Here is a 19,891-nt window from a genome sequence, read left to right as displayed (position 1 = left end):
TGAGTGTTGGAATGTGACCTTGGCTATCCGTAAATTAATAAACAAGACAATTGTGCCGTCTGGTTTGCTTAATATAAGGAATGTTCCATTATCCGTATTTTTACTTTTGATACTTAAGTATATTTTAACAATTACATTTACTCTTGATACTTAAGCATGTTTAAAACCAAATACTTTTAGACTTTTACTTAAGTAGTATTTTACTGGGTGACTTTGACTTTTACTTGAGTCATTCTATTAAAGTATCTTTACTTTTAATCAAGTATGAGGTTTGAGTACTTTTTCCACCACTATTTCTCTCCTCCTTTAGGGGAAGAAGGGAGTGAAAGGCATCCAAGGGGATAAGGTCAGTTAAATCCACACTGATTTGCTCTACCGCTCATTACGCCGCCTCATATTGAAATATTCTCTGCATAATTAATGAGTGGTGTTTCATCAGCTGATTAAATGAGAAAATCTATTTATTTCAGCTCCAGGTCAATCGCTGGGCTGTGTATGGCTTAGAATGTGATCAGCTCCCAGATCCATTATTAAAGGACTGTGTGTGTGTGTGTGTGTGTGTGTGTGTGTGTGTGTGTGTGTGTGTGTGTGTGTGTGTGTGTGTGTGTGTGTGTGTGTGTGTGTGTGTGTGTGTGTGTGTGTGTGTGTGTGTGTGTGTGTGTGCGCGCGCGCACCCATGCATCTGTTTGCGTTCGCGAGTCCGAGCACAAGCCAATGAAGTGCAAGTCGCCACCTCATAACAGTTACCATATCTCCTGCTACGATAGTATGTTTTTACTCTACAGTCATGTGTGTGAGTAGCTCATCAGATAATGATCATGGTGATAATGTGGTGGTAATGTTATGGTTATGTCTCCTACAGGGCGATCGAGGAGAGGTGGGGCCTATGGGAGCACAGGGAGTGACAGTGAGTATAACCAGCCATTACAGAATCAATCATTACCACACTACCAAACCTGGGCTGTGTTCATTTGGGCATGCAGAAACAGAAAACAAAAATTAGTGTTTCTTACTGGACAAGTCCGGGTTGTCCCTCTCCGTTTCAGTTTTTCTTCCATTTGGTGCCTATTGAAGACAACCTTGAGTCTCCTGACTTACAGTCTGTAGGGCTTTTCAGACTGTCTTCCTTTATGGCTTACCATCCTTTCACAAATCCTCTGGTTACAAATCTGCTCTCTTTATCCTTCAAATCGCTTGTGTTGTAACTTTTCACTGAGAAAGTTTGCAACTAGTTAGGTGAACCCACTTCCCCTTCCCTCGTCACTGCCCTCTCCCTCCACATATTATCTGTGTGAAGGAGTGTGTCTACCTTAGGGAAATGAACCCAGCTGATTAGATTGAAGTGGGCAGCCATCCTCCTCCCACCTCCAACCTGTCCAGCCATGGGCTACATCAGCCCGCTAATAGACGACTAGTAAAGGCCCAGTGCACTACTTTTATTATTATTATTAATATGTTTTTTAATTCAGATTTTTCAGGGGGTGCTGCAGAACCCTCAGCATCCCTACCTCCCACGGCCATGGGTGTGTCAGAACTAATGATCTATCTGAGAAGGTCTTGCATCACTGAGCTTTAATTCAACCTTCATTTAATTGCAACGTGCATAATGAATACGGGAGGATTATCTCAAATCATCATCCTAGTTATGGCCTTCTGAGATCCATTATACAGTGCCTTCTGAGATCTATTATACAGTGCCTTCTGAGATCTATTATACAGAATTCATACTCCTTCACTTTATCCACATTTTGTTACATTACAGCCTTATTCTGAAATTGATTAAATCGTCTTTTCCCTCATCAATCTACACACAATACCCCATAATGACAAAGCTAATTTATTTATTTAATATATATATATATATATTTATTTTTTTGAGCAGTGTATATAACATTTACATAAGGATTCAGACCCTTTACTCAGTACTTTGTTGACGCACCTTTGGCAGCAATTACAGCCTTGAGTCTTCTTGGGTATGACACTACATGCATGGCACACCTGTATTTGGGGAGTTTCTCCCATTCTTCTCTGCAGATCCTCTCAAGCTCTGTTAGGTTGGATGGGAAGTGTCGCAGCACATCTATTTTCAGGTCTCTCCAGAGATGTTTGATTGGGTTCAAGTCCGGGCTCTGGCTCGGCCACTCAAGGACATTCAGAGACTTGTCTCGAAGCCACTCCTGCGTTGCCTTGGCTGTGTGCTTAGGGTCATTGTCCTGTTGGATGGTGACCCTTCGCCACCGTCTGAGGTCCTGAGCGCTCTGGAGCAGGTTTTCATCAAGGATCTCTCGGTACTTCGCTCCGTTCATCTTTGCCTCAATCATGACTGGTCTCCCAGTCGCTGCCGCTGAAAAACATCCCCACAGCATGATGCTGCCACCACCATGCTTCACCGTAGGGATGGTGTCAGGTTTCCTCCAGATGTGACGCTTGGCATTCAGGCCAAAGAGTTGAATTTTGGTTTCATCAGACCAGAGAATCTTGTTTCTCATGGTCTGAGAGTCTTTAGGTGCCTTTTGACAAAACTGAGAAGTGTCTTTGTCTGGCCACTCTACCATAAAGGCCTGATTGGTGGAGTGCTGCAGTGATGGTTGTCCTTCTGGAAGGTTCTCCCATCTCCACAGAGGAACTCTAGAGCTCTGTCAGAGTGACCATTGGGTTCTTGGTCACCTCCCTGACCAAGGCCCTTCTCTCCTGATTGCTCAGTTTGGCCGGGCGGCCAGCTCTAGGAAGAGTCTTGGTGGTTCCAAACTTCTTCCATTTAAGAATGATGGAGGCCACTGTGTTCTTGAGGACCTTCAATGCTGCAGAAACGTTTTAGTACCCTTCCCCAGATCTGTGCCTCGACACAATCCTGTCTCGGAGCTCTGCAGACAATTCCTTCGACCTCATGGCTTAGTTTTTTCTCTGACATGCAATGTCAACTCTGGGACCTTATATAGACAGGTGTGTGCCTTTCCAAATCATGTTCAATCAGTAAAATGTACCACAGGTGGACTCCAATCAAGTTGTAGATACATCTCAAGGATGATCAATCCAAACAGGATGCACCTGAGCTCAATTTCGAGTCTCATTTCTGAATACCTATGTAAATAAGGTATTTTTTATATATGTTTTTATACATTTGCAAAAAATTCTAAAAACCTGTCTTCGGTTTGTCATTATGGGGTATTATGTGTATTTCCGCTACAAGACCATGGTGATTGCCTACGGAGCTGTGAAGGGAACGGCACCTCCATACCTTCAGGCTCTGATCAGGCCCTACACCCAAACAAGGGCACAGCGTTCATCCACCTCTGGCCTGCTGGCCCCCCTACCTCTGAGGAAGCACAGTTCCCGCTCAGCCCAGTCAAAACTGTTCGCTGCTCTGGCACCCCAATGGTGGAACATGCTCCCTCACGACGCCAGGACAGCGGAGTCAATCACCACCTTCCGGAGACACCTGAAACCCCACCTCTTTAAGGAATACCTAGGATAGGATAAAGTAATCCTTCTAACCCCCCCCCCCCCCCCCCCCCCCCCCTTAAAATATTTAGATGCACTATTGTAAAGTGGTTGTTCCACTGGATATCTTAAGGTGAATGCACCAATTTGTAAGTCGCTCTGGTTAAGAGCATCTGCTAAATGACTTAAATGTAAATGTAAATGTAATGTGTAGATTGCTGAGGGTTTTTATTTTATATAATCCATTTTAGAATAAGGTTGTAAAGTAACAAAATGTGGAAAAAGTGAAGGGGTCTGAATACTTTTCAAAGGCACTGTTTATGTTTGGAAAGGTATGAATAATTTCAGTCAAGCATTTGTTCCAATGGCTGATATTGACTGAAATTAATATTTTTTATATCAATTGGCCAATTAACACTGTAACCCATAACAAATAAATAAGAATGTTATTGTTTTTCATTTTTCAGAAAGTGCTGTCAAATGTACCTTGTTATGACTCGTATGTTATGAGTAGGACTATGTGTTCTTAGCTATCATGTCATATGATCTAGATTAATTTTAAGCCTTTTCCAGAAATTAGAATTACACCAAAAATGAAAGCAATTGTCTGAGGATGTTGCTGTTCCAATTGACATAAAAAGAAAATGGGACAGTTTCATGAAAAAGCTTTAAATAAAAGTTCAAATCCAGGTCATGTGACGTGATTAACCAAAACACAGGGCCCTAGTTATGAGATTTGATGACCTTATTTGGCAAGATATATTTATTTTCTGTATAATAAGCTCAGGTAAGTTTGCTATGTGTATTGTTCAGAATATGAATAGATATGTTGTCCTCTGCTCTCTCAGGGCTTTGCGGGGGCTCTTGGCCAGAAGGGTGACGAGGTGAGTATTCATGGAGTGAGAGTGAGAGTGAGAGTGTTAGTGAGAGTGAGAGTGAGAGTGAGAGTGTTAGTGTTAGTGAGTGAGTGAGTGAGAGAGAGAGAGAGAGAGAGAGAGAGAGAGAGAGAGAGAGAGAGAGAGAGAGAGAGAGAGAGAGAGAGAGAGAGAGAGAGAGAGAGAGAGAGAGAGGGGTAAGCCTTTGGTCTCACTCCACAGGGACAGAGAGGAGTTCCTGGTGACCCAGCCAAAGGGGTAATGTTACAATATCAAATAATTCTTCCTGACTGTACTTACCTAGCTACATGTTTTATACACAGTACTATCATATCCTGCATAATATTATGCTTACTCTCTGTTTCATCACAACAGATCATTGGTCCCACAGGAAAGAAGGGTACCAGGGTAAGTGACTTATTATTGCTTGTTTATGTATTTTTAGGTAAAACCTGCAAACCTGCAATAATAACCCTAAAGTGCCCCATAACCACACAAGATAGCCCTCTGGTGTTACTTTAATATACAAGTCAGTGATGCTCATTAATGGTATCTGCATTGCAACAAACTCTAAACCATCGTATCCTAACAGTTAAAGTGCTGTTAATTGGTGGTGGGAGTATTCTCTCACAAGGACCAAATCCCCAGGCCTGCCTGTCAACAAACACAACACAATTACATTTGTGCTTGGTGGCCACTGCACTGGGGACTCATGGATTACCCATGCTACACCACAGAGATAGCTATTTCCTCTTTAGATGTAGTCGTCCAAGATGTATTGTTAAAAGTTAGAGTTTAAGGAGGGGATCTTCAGATCTTTCTTTGTTTAAACAACACGTCAAAGGCCCCCTTGGTTGCTAAGCTGCTTATGATTGTTGTACTGTAAGTGGTTGTAGTGTTTATTTATTGGCCTGTGTGTCTGTGACGGTCTGTGTTGTGTTTATTGATTGGCCTGTGTGTCTGTGACGGTCTGTGTTGTGTTTATTGATTGGCCTGTGTGTCTGTGACGGTCTGTGTTGTGTTTATTGATTGGCCTGTGTGTCTGTGACTGTCTGTGTTGTGTTTATTTATTGGCCTGTGTGTCTATGACGGTCTGTGTTGTGTTTATTGATTGGCCTGTGTGTCTGTGACGGTCTGTGTTGTGTTTATTGATTGGCCTGTGTGTCTGTGACGGTCTGTGTTGTGTTTATTGATTGGCCTGTGTGTCTGTGACGGTCTGTGTTGTGTTTATTGATTGGCCTGTGTGTCTGTGACTGTCTGTGTTGTGTTTATTGATTGGCCTGTGTGTCTGTGACTGTCTGTGTTGTGTTTATTGATTGGCCTGTGTGTCTGTGGACTGTCTGTGTTGTGTTTATTGATTGGCCTGTGTGTCTGTGACTGTCTGTGTTGTTTATTTATTGGTGTGTCTATGACTGTCTGTGTTGTGTTTATTGATTGGCCTGTGTATGTGTATGTGTGTGTGTCTGTGACTGTCTGTGTTGTGTTTATTGATTGGCCTGTGTGTCTGTGACTGTCTGTGTTGTTTATTTATTGGCCTGTGTGTCTATGACTGTCTGTGTTGTGTTTATTGATTGGCCTGTGTGTCTGCGACTGTCTGTGTTGTGTTTATTTATTGGCCTGTGTGTGTGACGGTCTGTGTTGTATTACTCAGGGTGACATTGGGCCCGTCGGTCCGACTGGACCCCAGGGAGTAAAGGGGGTCCAAGGAGTCAAAGGAGAAAAGGTAAACCACACAGAATAGTGTCATCCATCTTGCCATTACCTCAGGTTCCACCATAACCCATTTCCTACGCTGAGATTCACCCCTACGCAGCAGACAAAACAATCACATGGTAGGTATAACAATCACATGGTAGGTATAACAATCACATGGTAGGTATAACAATCACATGGTAGGTATAACAATCACATGGTTGACACAACAAATATATGGTCAATATAACAATCACATGGTCGACACAACAAATATATGGTCAACATAACAATCACATGGTCGATACAACAAATATATGGTCAACATAACAATCACATGGTCGATACAACAATCACATATAACATATTATTGTGTTGTGATGGCCGGATAGAGAAAAAATGGTGTTGCATGTGTGTGGTCTGTCTGTTGGGTTTCTACAGGGTAATCCTGGGTTCGGCATTCCTGGACAGCAGGGACCAAAGGGAGAAAACGGTGAAAGGGTGAGTGCTTCACTACCGGTGTGTGTCATTGGTCAGATGACCTGACGAAGATCCAACTCGGATTGAAACGTTGTCTTTTATGTTCGTCTGATTATATCACCATGGGAGCATAACTGTTCGTGACATTTCCTTTTCTTTGATACGATCTTCTGTCCTGCACTTGATAAGTTAGATATGAATATTTTTCTTTTTTTTCTATTGGTCAGATACTCCATGAGTCATGATACTCTAGCACAGGCTGACATGTTTTTTGGTTTCCTCCACCTTACAGGGAAATGTTGGCTTGTCTGGGAAACCTGGACCGAAGGTAAATAACTTCTCTCAATCCACTTTACATGCTATCAATGTCGTTACATTGTAGGGACATTTTAGAGATTTTCAAATGAAACATACACGCAGCGTGTCGGTGATTCCATCTTTACAGGGGCATGATGGCTCTAAAGGGGCAGCGGGAACTGTTGGGGTCCCCGGGAATCCTGGAGCACCAGGACTAAGAGGTAAAGATGTAAGTAAATCATGACTGGCTGTTATTGCAATGACATGTGTGTTTGTGTGTGTGTGTGCGTGCCTGCGCGTGTGTGTGAGAGAGATAAATGGCCTGTTCACATTATATTGGAAAATAGGATCAATACATTCACATTGTTCTTCAAACAGTCAACATGGGTTAGATGACACTATTGGCGTGACAATTATCCTTGTCTATAGGGTGTGCCTGGAATCAAAGGAGAATCAGGACTACGGGTGAGTTCATGCATCTGTATCCACTGGACAATATTTAAGCCTTAAGGCCCAAGGAGGTGTGGTATATGGCCAATATACCACAGCTAAGGGCTGTTCTTAGGCAAGATGGAACGCAGAGTGCCTGGACACAGCCCTTAGCTGTGGTATATTGTCCATATATCACAAACCCCAGAGGTGCCTTATTGCTATTATAAACTGGTACCAACGTAATTAGAGCAGTACAAATAAATGTTTTGTCATACCCGTGGTGTACAGTCTGATATACCATGGCCAATCAGCATTCAGGACTTGAACCACCCAGTTTGTATTTCAGTATAGTCTCCTTGTATGTAACTTACCGTAAATATAATGAAACCTCTGCCAATAGCTCTGAACCGCTATGGCACAGGGTAATGCACTTGCCGTGTTACCTCTGGTTTACTGGTTCCAGCCCCACTCCTGCTGTTCCTCCTCAATCGCTACAACAGCATTATATTTAGACACCTACAGCATATGATTGGATACAACACCCACAAACATGCGGTGAGTCACAGTTTTTCTCTCTGTTATGAATGCTTCCTCCTCAGGGAGAGCAGGGACCAGCGGGTGAGCCTGGTGAGAGAGGAATAAGGGTAATGTCTCCATGTTCTACCCAACTCTTATCATTTCTCTGCACACAAGTTTGAAATATGCTGCACTGTTTGTTGGAGTGGATATTTTATGGCTTATCCTCACTCTATACTGTGACTGTAGGGCCCACTGGGGTTACCGGGACGACCAGGGGACCCAGCAGAGAAAGGAGATACCGGGAACATTGGTTTGCCTGTAAGCATTGTCTGACTTTACTATCAAGCGCCATTTTGTTTGTAAAACTTCATTAGTCACTGTCAAAGATACAACCCTGATGGACTTGAATTGCTCAGCGTGGCTGGATATGTTCAGCGATATGATTTCCTCTTTGTTTCAGGGAACGGAGGGAAAGAAAGGAGAGCCTGTAGGTCTACATTCACAACAACATCTGACTGTCAAACATTTATCACTGCATGCAGCGGTTGACTGACTCTCCATCACGCTTGGTTTAGGTCAATGTCTCACGTCACTGACTTCGCCCATTGTTCAGGAACATAAACACTCTTGTGTTCCTAATTATATTCCTAGCCTGATAAATGCACAAATGAAAAATCTCAACTTTATTAATCATGTTATGTTCCCCTTGAGTGAGTGTTGTATCTCCCATCAGTATTGTGATGGCGATGCAGGACTGCTCAGCTAGCACATTGTGTTTACTAGCTGCTAGTTTCTGACCGCTCATCCCTCTTGTTTTGTTTTGTTCCCACGGTCTCGCCTCTGAAGGGAAAACCAGGACCTCCGGGAGGCGCGCAAGTAAGTCTGTCATCCATTACCACTTCAGAACAACTTTCCATGAACTCAGCCATCCCTGGCAGATGGAACCAGTGAGAAGATGCTTGATGCTCCTAGAACCCCGAGGGGTTAGATTATATATCCAGGGAGTTAGATGAAAACGTGATTGAACATTAACTTTTTTTGGTTGGTTAATTTAGTTTCATAAGACTAGATCATCTTTAATTTAACCCTTTCAAGACCCTTTATGGAGAGGACTGGACTTGTTTCATATTTCTGTTGTGTTTGTTCCCTCCAGTTCAGTTCAGACAACAATATCCTGACTAGGGTGATCAAGGTGAGATAAGTGGAATCTACGTCATCGGCATAACATGAATCACTGTATAATAGATTTATATGTACTTAATCACAGTATAATATACAGTGAGGGAAAAAATTATTTGATCCCCTGCTGATTTTGTACGTTTGCCCACTGACAAAGAAATGATCAGTCTATAATTTTAATAGTAGGTTTATTTGAACAGTGAGAGAATGAATAACAACAAAACAATCCAGAAAAACACATGTCAAAAATGTTATAAAATGATTTGCATTTTAATGAGGGAAATAAGTATTTGACCCCCTCTCAATCAGAAAAATTTCTGGCTCCCAGGTGTCTTTTATATAGGTAACGAGCTGAGATTAGGAGCACACTTTTAAAGGGAGTGCTCCTAACCGCAGCTTGTTACCTGTATAAAAGACACCTGTCCACAGAAGCAATCAATCAATCAGATTCCAAACTCTCCAACATGGCCAAGACCAAAGAGCTCTCCAAGGATGTCAGGGACAAGATTGTAGACCTACACAATGCTGAAATGGGCTACAAGACCATCGCCAAGCAGCTTGGTGAGAAGGTGACAACAGTTGGTGCGATTATTCGCAAATGGAAGAAACACAAAATAACTGACAATCTCCCTCGGCCTGGGGCTCCATGCAAGATCTCACCTCGTGGAGTTGCAATGATCATGAGAACAGTGAGGAATCAGCCCAGAACTATACGGGAGGATCTTGTCAATGATCTCAAGGCAGCTGGGACCATAGTCACCTAGAAAACAATTGGTAACACACTACGCCGTGAAGGACTGAAATCCTGCAGCGCCCGCAAGGTCCCCCTGCTCAAGAAAGCACATATACATGCCCGTCTGAAGTTTGCCAATGAACATCTGAATGATTCAGAGGACAACTGGGTGAAAGTGTTGTGGTCAGATAAGACCAAAATGGATCTCTTTGGCATCAACTCAAATCGCTGTGTTTGGAGGAGGAGGAATGCTGCCTTTGACCCCAAGAACACCATCCCCACCGTCAAACATGGAGGTGGAAACCTTATGCTTTGGGGGTGTTTTTCTGCTAAGGGGACAGGACAACTTCACCGCATCAAAGGGACGATGGACGGGGCCATGTACCATCAAATCTTGGGTGAGAACCTCCTTCCCTCAGCCAGGGCATTGAAAATGGGTCGTGGATGGGTATTCCAGCATGACAATGACCCAAAACACACGGCCAAGGCAACAAAGGAGTGGCTCAAGAAGAAGCACATTAAGGTCTTAGAGTGGCCTAGCCAGTCTCCAGACCTTAATCCCATAGAAAATCTGTGGAGGGAGCTGAAGGTTCGAGTTGCCAAACGTCAGCCTCGAAACCTTAATGACTTGGAGAAGATCTGCAAAGAGGAGTGGGACAAAATCCCTCCTGAGATGTGTGCAAACCTGGTGGCCAACTACAAGAAACGTCTGACCTCTGTGATTGCCCACAAGGGTTTTGCCACCAAGTACTAAGTCATGTTTTGCAGAGGGGTCAAATACTTATTTCTCTCATTAAAATGCAAATAATTTTATAACATTTTTGACTTGCGTTTTTCTGGATTTTTTTGTTGTTATTCTGTCTCTCACTGTTCAAATAAACCTACCATTAAAATGATTGACTGATAATTTCTTTGTCAGTGGGCAAACGTACAAAATCAGCAGGGGATCAAATACTTTTTTCCCTCACTGTATGTACTTCATCACAGTATAATAGATGTACTTAATCACAGTATATTTACTTAATCACAGTATAATGGATGTACTTAATTACAGTATAATATATATATACCTAATCACAGTATAATATATTTACTTAATCACAGTTTAATGGATGTACTTCATCACAGTATAATATATATACTAAATCGCAGTATAATAGATTTACTTAATCACAGTATAATAGATTTACTTAATCACAGTATAATTGACATGTTTTCCTATTGTTCAAACTCTTATCCAGAAATACCCTTTCTATTCTATACTGTTCTATTTTATTATATTATTTTCTATTCTATTTGATTATGCTATTTTCTGTACTATTCGATTGTTATTTTCTATTCTATTCTATTTGATTGGGGCTGGTGTGTTTTCTCATCCATCAGGGTGAACCAGGGCATCCCGGAGAGCCTGGATTCAGAGGGGAGACAGGTCTGCCTGGACAAAGGGTGAGTGTGATACTTAGAGGTCACAGGTCATGTTTGGCAGATCATGGTAATAATAACACTGTATTTTTCTCTCTGTAGGGTCCTGATGGAAAACCAGGATCTCCAGGAATGGTATGACCACATGAGTAACAATGAAGAGCTCTATCGCTAAGTAGTATCGCTAAGACTTTTCAAACGTTCTGTAAACAGGCTGATAAAAGCTATGTATGTAATACCCACAACATTGAATGACCTCTAAATAACTGTAACCTACAGGGTGAAGGTTGAGGGCTTATATTGGTATTACATTGTTGTAACTGATGTTTACATCTGACCCATGATAACATGTTTGACAGGGAGGGTCTGGGTCAGGGAGAGATGGTCTGGATGGGTTACCAGGAAAACCTGGATCCAAGGTTTGGATACCTCATCCCCTCACTTCCTTTCACATCTGTTGCTGTTATTCTAATGTGAACACACACAAACATATACGTACATAGGCTAGATGTATTGTTGTAGTTTGTCAGCATAACAGAACTATTATCACAGTAAGAGTTCACATTAATAAAATTGGGTGTTGATCGTTCAATCCATAAAAAGTTCGAGCAGATAATCAAGGTGTTGTGTTTTGAATGGTTTCCTGTCTGCAGGGTGACCCAGGAAAGACAGGTGAGCCAGGAACGGTGAGTACAGTATTCATACCCTTTGAATAAACACATTTTGCTCTATTCCTTTAATCAGAGGATAACTGCAGTCCTACACAGCTACGGGGTGTGTTTAAAGCCCAGCTCTGATAAACCTGATTAAACCAATTGTGGTTTAAATTAAAGACCGTTGTTAGTTGATGACCAGTTGATTCAGGGAGTGTTACTGCTGGGTGAGACAAAACCCTGCATCTGCTGTGGCTCTCTAGGACTACAGCAGTTTCCCTCTTGCATTGATGGATGATGTGCATGGACTAACCAAGTACTTCAGAAGATGTTTTGGGTTACGTTGGGATTAGACAGTCGAACTAGCTCGCTTTTCTAAGTTATATTCTTCAAGAATCAAACAGTAGGGATTATTGATTTAAATGATCCAAAAACCATACAGTTGGTGGTGTGATTTTCATAATTGACATGTTTAAGGCCTCTGATGAGAAATCCTTCTGCTGTGCATAGTATGTGGACTTCTCTCAGCAGGAACTTGTCACAGGTTCACCTACTGTATAGGGTATTGGTGATTAAAGCCTATTCATTAAACATTATGTACTAGCAATGTTATACTAGTTTGATGATGGTTAGTCATCCATGAGTCATTTCACAATATCATAATGTATGCAGAACGGCAAGGAACCCCACTTATAGATGGGAAACGTGTGTGCGTGCGTGTGTGTGTGCGCGTGTGTGTGTGTGCATCCGTGTGTGTGTGTGTGTGTGTGTGCGTGTGTGCGTGCGTGTGCGTGTGTGTGTCTGAGCAGAGGGGAGAGAAAGGAGACCAAGGCAGGGTGGGGATTGCTGGAATTCCTGGTTTACCTGGGACCCCAGTGAGTATGTTTCTGTCATCATCATAACATACACATACAGTAATTAAATATTACATGACTTAATATACAGTTGAAGTCAGAAGTTTACATACACTTAGGTTGGAGTATTTAAAACTCATTTTTAAACCACTCCACAAATTTCTTGTTAACAAACTATAGTTTTGGCAAGTCGGTTAGGACATCTACTTTGTGCATGACACAAGTAATTTTTCCAACAATTGTTTCCTGACAGATTATTTGACTTATAATTAAATGTATCACAATTCCAGTGGGTCAGAAGTTTAGTTGCAAATGGGTCTTAGTTGCAAATGGGTCTTCCAAATGGACAATGACTCCAAGCATACTTCCAAAGTTGTGGCAAAATGACTTAAGGACAACAAAGTAAAGGTATTGGAGTGGCCATCACAAAGCCCTGACCTCAATCCTACAGAGAATGTGTGGGCAAAACTGAAAAAGTGTGTGCGAGCAAGGAGGGCTACAAACCTGACTCAGCTACACCAGCTCTGTCGGGAGGAATGGACCAAAATTCACCAAACTTATTGTGGGAAGCTTGTGGAAGGCTACCCGAAAAGTTTGACCCAAGTTAAACAATTTAAAGTCAATGCTACCAAATACTAATTTGAGTGTATGTAAACTTCTGACCCACTGGGAATGTGATGAAAGAAATAAAAGCTGAAATAAATCATTCTCTCTACTATTATTCTGACATTTCACATTCTTAAAATAAAATGCTGATCTTAACTGACCTAAGACAGGGAATTTTTACAAGGATTAAATGTCAGGAATTGTGAAAACTGAGTTTAAATGTATTTGGCTAAGGTGTATGTAAACTTCCGACTTCAACTGTACATACAGTATCTCACAAAAGTGAGTACACCCCTCACATTTTTGTAAATATTTGAGTATATCTTTTCATGTGACAACACTGAAGAAATGACACTTTGCTACATTGTAAAGTAGTGAGTGTACAGCTTGTATAACAGTGTAAATTTGCTGTCCCCTCAAAATAACACAACACACAGCCATTAATGTCTAAACCGCTGGCAACAAAAGTGAGTACACCCCTAAGTGAAAATATCCAAATTGGGCCCAAAGTGTCAATATTTTGTGTGGCCACCATCATTTTCCAGCACTGCCTTAACCCTCTTTGGCATCGAGTTCACCAGAGCTTCACAGGTTGCCACTGGAGTCCTCTTCCACTCCTCCATGACAACATCACGGAGCTGGTTGTCACATCCTGACCCTAGTAAGATGTCATTTTCTATAGTAGAGTAGGTCAGGACGTGACAGGGGGTGTTTTGTGTTTTTCTATGTTTTCTATTTCTATGTTTAAGTTCTAGTTTTTCTATTTCTATGTTGGGGTTGTTTGGGTTGATCTCCAATTGGAGGCAGCTGGTCCTCGTTACCTCTGATTGGAGATCATATTTAAGTAGGGGTTTTTCTTCCTGGGTTTTTGTGGGTTATTATCTTTTGAGTAGTGTTTGTTTCTCTCTGCGTCACGGTTTGTTGTTTTTGTCAGTTCAGTTATTTATGTTTTGCAAAGTTTCACGGATTTAATAAAATGTGGAACTACAACCACGCTGCACTTTGGTCCGCTCCTTTCGACAGCCGTGACAGAATAACCCACCATCAAAGGACCAAGCAGCGTGCCCAGGAGCAACAGAAATGGACCTGGGAAGACATTCTGGACGGGAAAGGACCCCGAGAGGCAGGCTGGGGAGTATTGCTGCCTGAGGGATGAGATTGAGGCAGCAAAAGCAGAACGGCGTTATTATGAGGCGCTGTACCAACCAAGAGGCAAGTGCGAGAGACAGCCCCCCCAAAAAAAATTGGGGGGGTGGGCACACGGGGAGATTGGCAGAGTCAGGTTGGAGACCTGTGCCAACTCCCCGTGCTTACTGGGGGGGCGAGTGATCGAGCAAGCACCATGTTATGCTGAGATACGCACTGTGTCGCCAGTGTGCAGCTACAGCCCGGTGCGCTCGGTGAAAGCTCCTCACAGGTGCTGTGCTAGAGTTGGCATTCAGCCAGGAAGGAGTATGCCTGCTCAGCGTTCCTGGTCTCCGGTGCGTTTTCTCGGCCCAGGTTATCCTGCGCGGTAACCCCAGTTCGCCAACACAAACCTGTGCGACCTGTCACAACGCCTCGCGCTTGTCGGGCTATGGAGGTTATCCAGCCAAGACGGGTTGTGCCAGCCATAAGCTCCAGATTACCAGTGCGCCTCCACGACCCAGTATACCCTGTATCTGCTTTGCGCACCTGGCCTCCAGGGACGCTCCCCAGTCCGGAGCCTCCAGCGACGCTCTCCAGTCCGGAGCCTCCAGCGACGTTCCCTAGTCCAGAACTCCAAGAGACGTTCCCTAGTCCGATGAGACCTATTCCAGCTCCACGAATGAAGCCTCCAGTGATGATCTATGGTCCAAAGCCTGTAGAGATGATCCATGGCAAGAAGCCTGTAGGGAAGATCCATGGCCCGGAGCCTGTAGGGATGATCCATGGCCCGGAGCCTGTAGGGATGATCCACGGCAAGAAGCCTGTAGGGATGATCCACGGCCCGGAGCCTGTAGAGACAATCCACGGCCCGGAACCTGCAGTGACGATCCACGGCACGGAACCTCCTGAGACGGCCTACAGTCTGGAACCTCAGCGGCGGCCTGCAGCCCAGAATCTCCAGCGGCGGCCTGCAGCCCAGAGTCTCCAGCGGCGGCCTGCAGCCCAGAGTCTCCAGCGGCGGCCTGCAGCCCAGAGTCTCCAGCGGCGGCCTGCAGCCCAGAGTCTCCAGCGGCGGCCTGCAGCCCAGAGTCTCCAGCGGCGGCCTGCAGCCCGGTTCCTCCGATCTACAGTCCAGTTCCTCTGACGACGATCCACGGTCCGGTGGTACTAATGCGGAGTGATCAGCGGGTGGAGCGGGGATTACGCCCCGAAACGGAGGTTAAGGTTATGTGGACTGCATTTGAGCCGCCATAGACAATTATCACCCTCCCTTTTGTTTTGTGGTTTCTGTTGTTGTGGTATGTTGCATTCGGAGTCTGCACCTTTGGGGGGGGAGGGTACTGTCACATCCTGACCCTAGTAAGATGTCATTTTCTACAGTAGAGTAGGTCAGGACGTGACAGGGGGTGTTTTCTATGTTTTCTATGTTTGGGTTGTTTGGGTTGATCTCCAATTGGAGGCAGCTGGTCCTCGTTACCTATGATTGGAGATCATATTTAAGTAGGGGTTTTTCTTCCTGGTTTTTGTGGGTTATTATCTTTTGAGTAGTGTTTGTTTCTCTCTGCGTCACAGTTTGTTGTTTTTGTCAATTCAGTTATTTATGTTTTGCAAAGTTTCACGGATTTAATAAAATGTGGAACTACAACCACGCTGCACTTTGGTCCGCTCCTTTCGACAGCCGTGACACTGGTGGATGTTAGAGACCTTGCACTCCTCCACCTTCCGTTTGAGGATGACCCACAGATGCTCAATAGGGTTTAGGTCTGGAGACATGCTTGGCCAGTCCATCACCTTTACCCTCAGCTTCTTTAGCAAGGCAGTGGTCGTCTTGGAGGTGTGTTTGGGGTCGTTATCATGTTGGAATACTGCCCTGCGGCCCAGTCTCCGAAGGGAGGGGATCATGCTCTGCTTCAGTATGTCACAGTACATGTTGGCATTCATGGTTCCCTCAATGAACTGTAGCTCCCCAGTGCTGGCAGCACTCATGCAGCCCCAGACCATGACACTCCCACCACCATGCTTGACTGTAGGCAAGACACACTTGTCTTTGTACTCCTCACCTGGTTGCCGCCACACACGCTTGACACCATCTGAACCAAATAAGTTTATCTTGGTCTCATCAGACCACAGGACATGGTTCCAGTAATCCATGTCCTTAGTCTGCTTGTCTTCAGCAAACTGTTTGCGGGCTTTCTTGTGCATCATCTTTAGAAGAGGCTTCCTTCTGGGACGACAGCCATGCAGACCAATTTGATGCAGTGTGCGGCATATGGTCTGAGCACTGACAGGCTGACCCCTCTTCAACCTCTGCAGCAATGCTGGCAGCACTCATACTTCTATTTCCCAAAGACAACCTCTGGATATGACGCTGAGCACGTGCACTCAACTTCTTTGGTCGACCATGGCGAGACCTGTTCTGAGTGGAACCTGTCCTGTTAAACCGCTGTATGGTCTTGGCCACCGTGCTGTGCTGCAGCTCAGTTTCAGGGTCTTGGCAATCTTCTTATAGCCCAGGCCATCTTTATGTAGAGCAACAATTCTTTTTTTCAGATCCTCAGAGAGTTCTTTGCCATGAGGTGCCATGTTGAACTTCCAGTGACCAATCAGTATGAGGGAGTGTGAGAGCGATGACACCAAATTTAACACATCTGCTCCCCATTCACATTTGAGACCTTGTAACACTAACGAGTCACATGACACCGGGGAGGGAAAATGGCTAATTGGGCCCAATTTGGACATTTTCACTTAGGGGTGTACTCACTTTTGTTGCCAGCGGTTTAGACATTAATGGCTGTGTGTTGAGTTATTTTGTGGGGACAGCAAATTTACACTGTTAAACAAGCTGTACACTCACTACTTTACCTGGTAGCAAAGTGTCATTTATTCAGTGTTGTCACATGAAAAGATATACTCAAATATTTACAAAAATGTGAGGGGTGTACTCACTTTTGTGATATACTGTAGGTATTCCAACAATTGCGCTTGGCTATGAGTTGTATAACAAAAACACTATATCATTATTTGAAGCTAGATTTTTTTTGCTAGTTTGTAAGTGAAATATTTACCTCTTGATATGTAGGGTAGACCTGGCATTGATGGGAAGAGAGGTCTGGCTGGAAAAGATGTGAGCATTTTTTTCTCTTTGTCAAATAATATTATATTTCTTTTTATGTTCCTGCTCTGTTCTAGCATTTTAATGAGATCACTTAAAAAATACCCACAAATACCCCAAAATGAAGACCTCATAATTCTTCTCTTGAGACAGGGAGAGCAAGGACAAAGAGGAGATGATGGCAAAAAGGTATGATTTGGAGCAAGTCTGGCTATTCCCCAAACACATCAACACAATAAACAATTTTTGTGATTTTGCTTCTCTAACCCTAGGGTGATAAAGGTGAATCTGGAACTGATGTAAGTTATTTTATTTTAATAAGGCAGTATTAATTATCATCAAATAATTAACATGATAATTAAGCCCATTTGTTCATTTCTCCTATCTCCCCCCAGGGTAAAAAAGGGGAATTGGGTGCTCCGGGCCTGCCTGGTACCCATGTTCTGGTTACTCAACAGGAGGTAAGTACATATCCACATTCCCTACAAACTGGTGCACCATGTAAAGACAATCTTCTACATTATCCATGATAACCCGTCTGTCTATGGCAGGGTTCTCCAATAGGCGTCCTATGTGGTTTTATTTGACCCCACCAAGTAAAAAAAATATGATAAAAAAAATATATATATACCAGTCAAAAGTTTTTTTTTCTTTTTACTATTTTTTACATTGGAGAATAATAGTGAAGACATCAAAACTATGAAATAACACATGAAATCATGTAGTAACCAAAAAAGTGATAAACAAGTCAAAATATATTTTAGATTTTAGATTCTTCAAAGTAGCCACCCTTTGCCTTGATGACAGCTTTGCACACTCTTGGCATTCTCTCAACCAGCTTCACCTTGAATGCTTTCCCAACAGTCTTGAAGGAGTTCCCACATATATTGAGCACTTGCTGGCTGCTTTATCTTCACTCTGTGGTCCAACTCATCACAAACCATCTCAATTGGGTTGAGGTTGGGTGATTGTGAAGGCCAGGTCATCTGATGCAGCACTCCATCACACTCCTTCTTGGTCAAATAGCCCTTATACAGCCTGGAGGTGTGTTTTGGGTAATTGTCTTGTTGAAAAACAAACGATAGTCCCACTAAGTGCAAACCAGATGGGATGGCGTATCGCTGCAGAATGCTGTGGTAGCCATACTGGTTAAATGTGCCTTGAATTCTAAATCACCGACAGTGTCACCAGCAAAGCACCTCCACAGCATCACACCTCCTCCTCTATGCTTCACGGTGGGAACTACACATGCGGAGATCATCTGTTCACCTGCTCTGCGTCTCACAAAGACACGGTGATTGGAAACAAAAATCTAAAATTTGGACTCATCAGACCAAAGGACAGATTTCCACCGATCTAATGTCCATTGCTCATGTTTCTTGGCCCAAGCAAGTCTCTTCTTCTTATTGGTGTCCTTCAGTGGTGGTTTCTTTGCAGCAATTCGACCATGATGGCCTGATTCACAGTCTCCTCTGAACAGTTGATGTTGAGATGTGTCTGTTACTTGAACTCTGTGAAGCATTTATTTGGGCTGCAATTTCTGAGGCTGGAAACTCTAATGAACTTATCCTCTGCAGCAGAGGTAACTCTGGGTCTTCCTTTCCTGTGGCGGTTGTCATTACGTGGCCCTTTCTGGGTGTAGATCGTGGCTTTCCCCTCTCTCTCACTCTCCTACACCCAGGTTCTGTTATCTCAGGCCATGAATTCATGGCGGAGACTCTCTCCCCCTGGTCATGCAGAGAGAGAGAGAGACCACAGAGTGAACAAAGGATTTCACTTGGCCGAACTCCTAAATCCCCAAAATGGGGGAATTAAATTATATGTGCACTTGTAAGAATGTGAGAAGGGTCCGTGGACACTTAAGGGACAGGTATGATGAGTGTGTTTCATTTGGTGACCTCATGGATGACAGGAAACACACACAACTATATCTCTGAATGTGTACATTTGTCAATTTTGGGGTTTGCATCTAATTGTAGTATAAAATGAATGAGTAAAGATGAAACTATTTGTGAAATGATGTAATGTGATGTTAGCCTTTAGAATGAGAGAATTGTATTCCCTGTAAAGTTTAACCAGTCAGCGGCCACGCCCCCGTGAGCACAGACATGATCTGGCGTCATGGAACCGCCCTCTTCTATTGTTACGAATAAAAAACCCTCCTGTGGAAATCCTCTTCAGACTAAGCAAACCCCCAGCGTGAGCTGTGATTGCGAATAGTTGAGTACCAAGACTAGAAAACCATACCACGTGGCGCATTGGCTACATGGCTGGCAATGGTTAAACTCTGAGACTTTTGTTCCCTACAGAATAAGAGCAAATCTTAGATACTAATTACTAGTCTGCAGCTAGAAATTATGTAAACCTGGGATGCGAATACCGACAACCGCCGAAACATCTATTCTAAGAACAATGGACACCTGACGTATCCATTACAACAGACACTATCAGGAGCTGCAGATAGACCT

General features: G+C 43.5%; 1 protein-coding gene across 1 annotated transcript in view; it reads left to right on the top strand.

The window, feature by feature from the left end:
* The window catches only part of LOC106576558 (uncharacterized), a 101,040-nt gene that overhangs the window by 57,562 nt on the left and 23,587 nt on the right, over nt 1-19,891 (top strand). Inside the window, exons 41-64 of the mRNA XM_045722260.2 lie at nt 311-346; nt 863-907; nt 4,290-4,325; nt 4,539-4,574; nt 4,692-4,724; nt 5,968-6,039; nt 6,450-6,509; nt 6,781-6,816; nt 6,934-7,014; nt 7,215-7,250; nt 7,817-7,861; nt 7,983-8,054; nt 8,197-8,223; nt 8,583-8,612; nt 8,890-8,928; nt 11,032-11,094; nt 11,173-11,205; nt 11,430-11,489; nt 11,724-11,756; nt 12,533-12,598; nt 17,391-17,435; nt 17,577-17,612; nt 17,696-17,722; nt 17,819-17,884. Coding sequence (XP_045578216.2) covers nt 311-346; nt 863-907; nt 4,290-4,325; nt 4,539-4,574; nt 4,692-4,724; nt 5,968-6,039; nt 6,450-6,509; nt 6,781-6,816; nt 6,934-7,014; nt 7,215-7,250; nt 7,817-7,861; nt 7,983-8,054; nt 8,197-8,223; nt 8,583-8,612; nt 8,890-8,928; nt 11,032-11,094; nt 11,173-11,205; nt 11,430-11,489; nt 11,724-11,756; nt 12,533-12,598; nt 17,391-17,435; nt 17,577-17,612; nt 17,696-17,722; nt 17,819-17,884 — 1,113 coding nt within the window. The remainder of the gene's footprint in view (nt 1-310; nt 347-862; nt 908-4,289; nt 4,326-4,538; nt 4,575-4,691; nt 4,725-5,967; nt 6,040-6,449; nt 6,510-6,780; nt 6,817-6,933; nt 7,015-7,214; nt 7,251-7,816; nt 7,862-7,982; nt 8,055-8,196; nt 8,224-8,582; nt 8,613-8,889; nt 8,929-11,031; nt 11,095-11,172; nt 11,206-11,429; nt 11,490-11,723; nt 11,757-12,532; nt 12,599-17,390; nt 17,436-17,576; nt 17,613-17,695; nt 17,723-17,818; nt 17,885-19,891) is intronic.

The sequence above is a fragment of the Salmo salar genome, chromosome 07 (genome assembly GCF_965601325.2).
Source record: "Salmo salar chromosome 07, fSalSal1, whole genome shotgun sequence".
Lineage (NCBI taxonomy): Eukaryota > Metazoa > Chordata > Actinopteri > Salmoniformes > Salmonidae > Salmo > Salmo salar.
The sequence above is the reverse complement of the archived record's forward strand: the minus strand, read 5'-3'. Positions and strand labels throughout refer to the sequence as shown.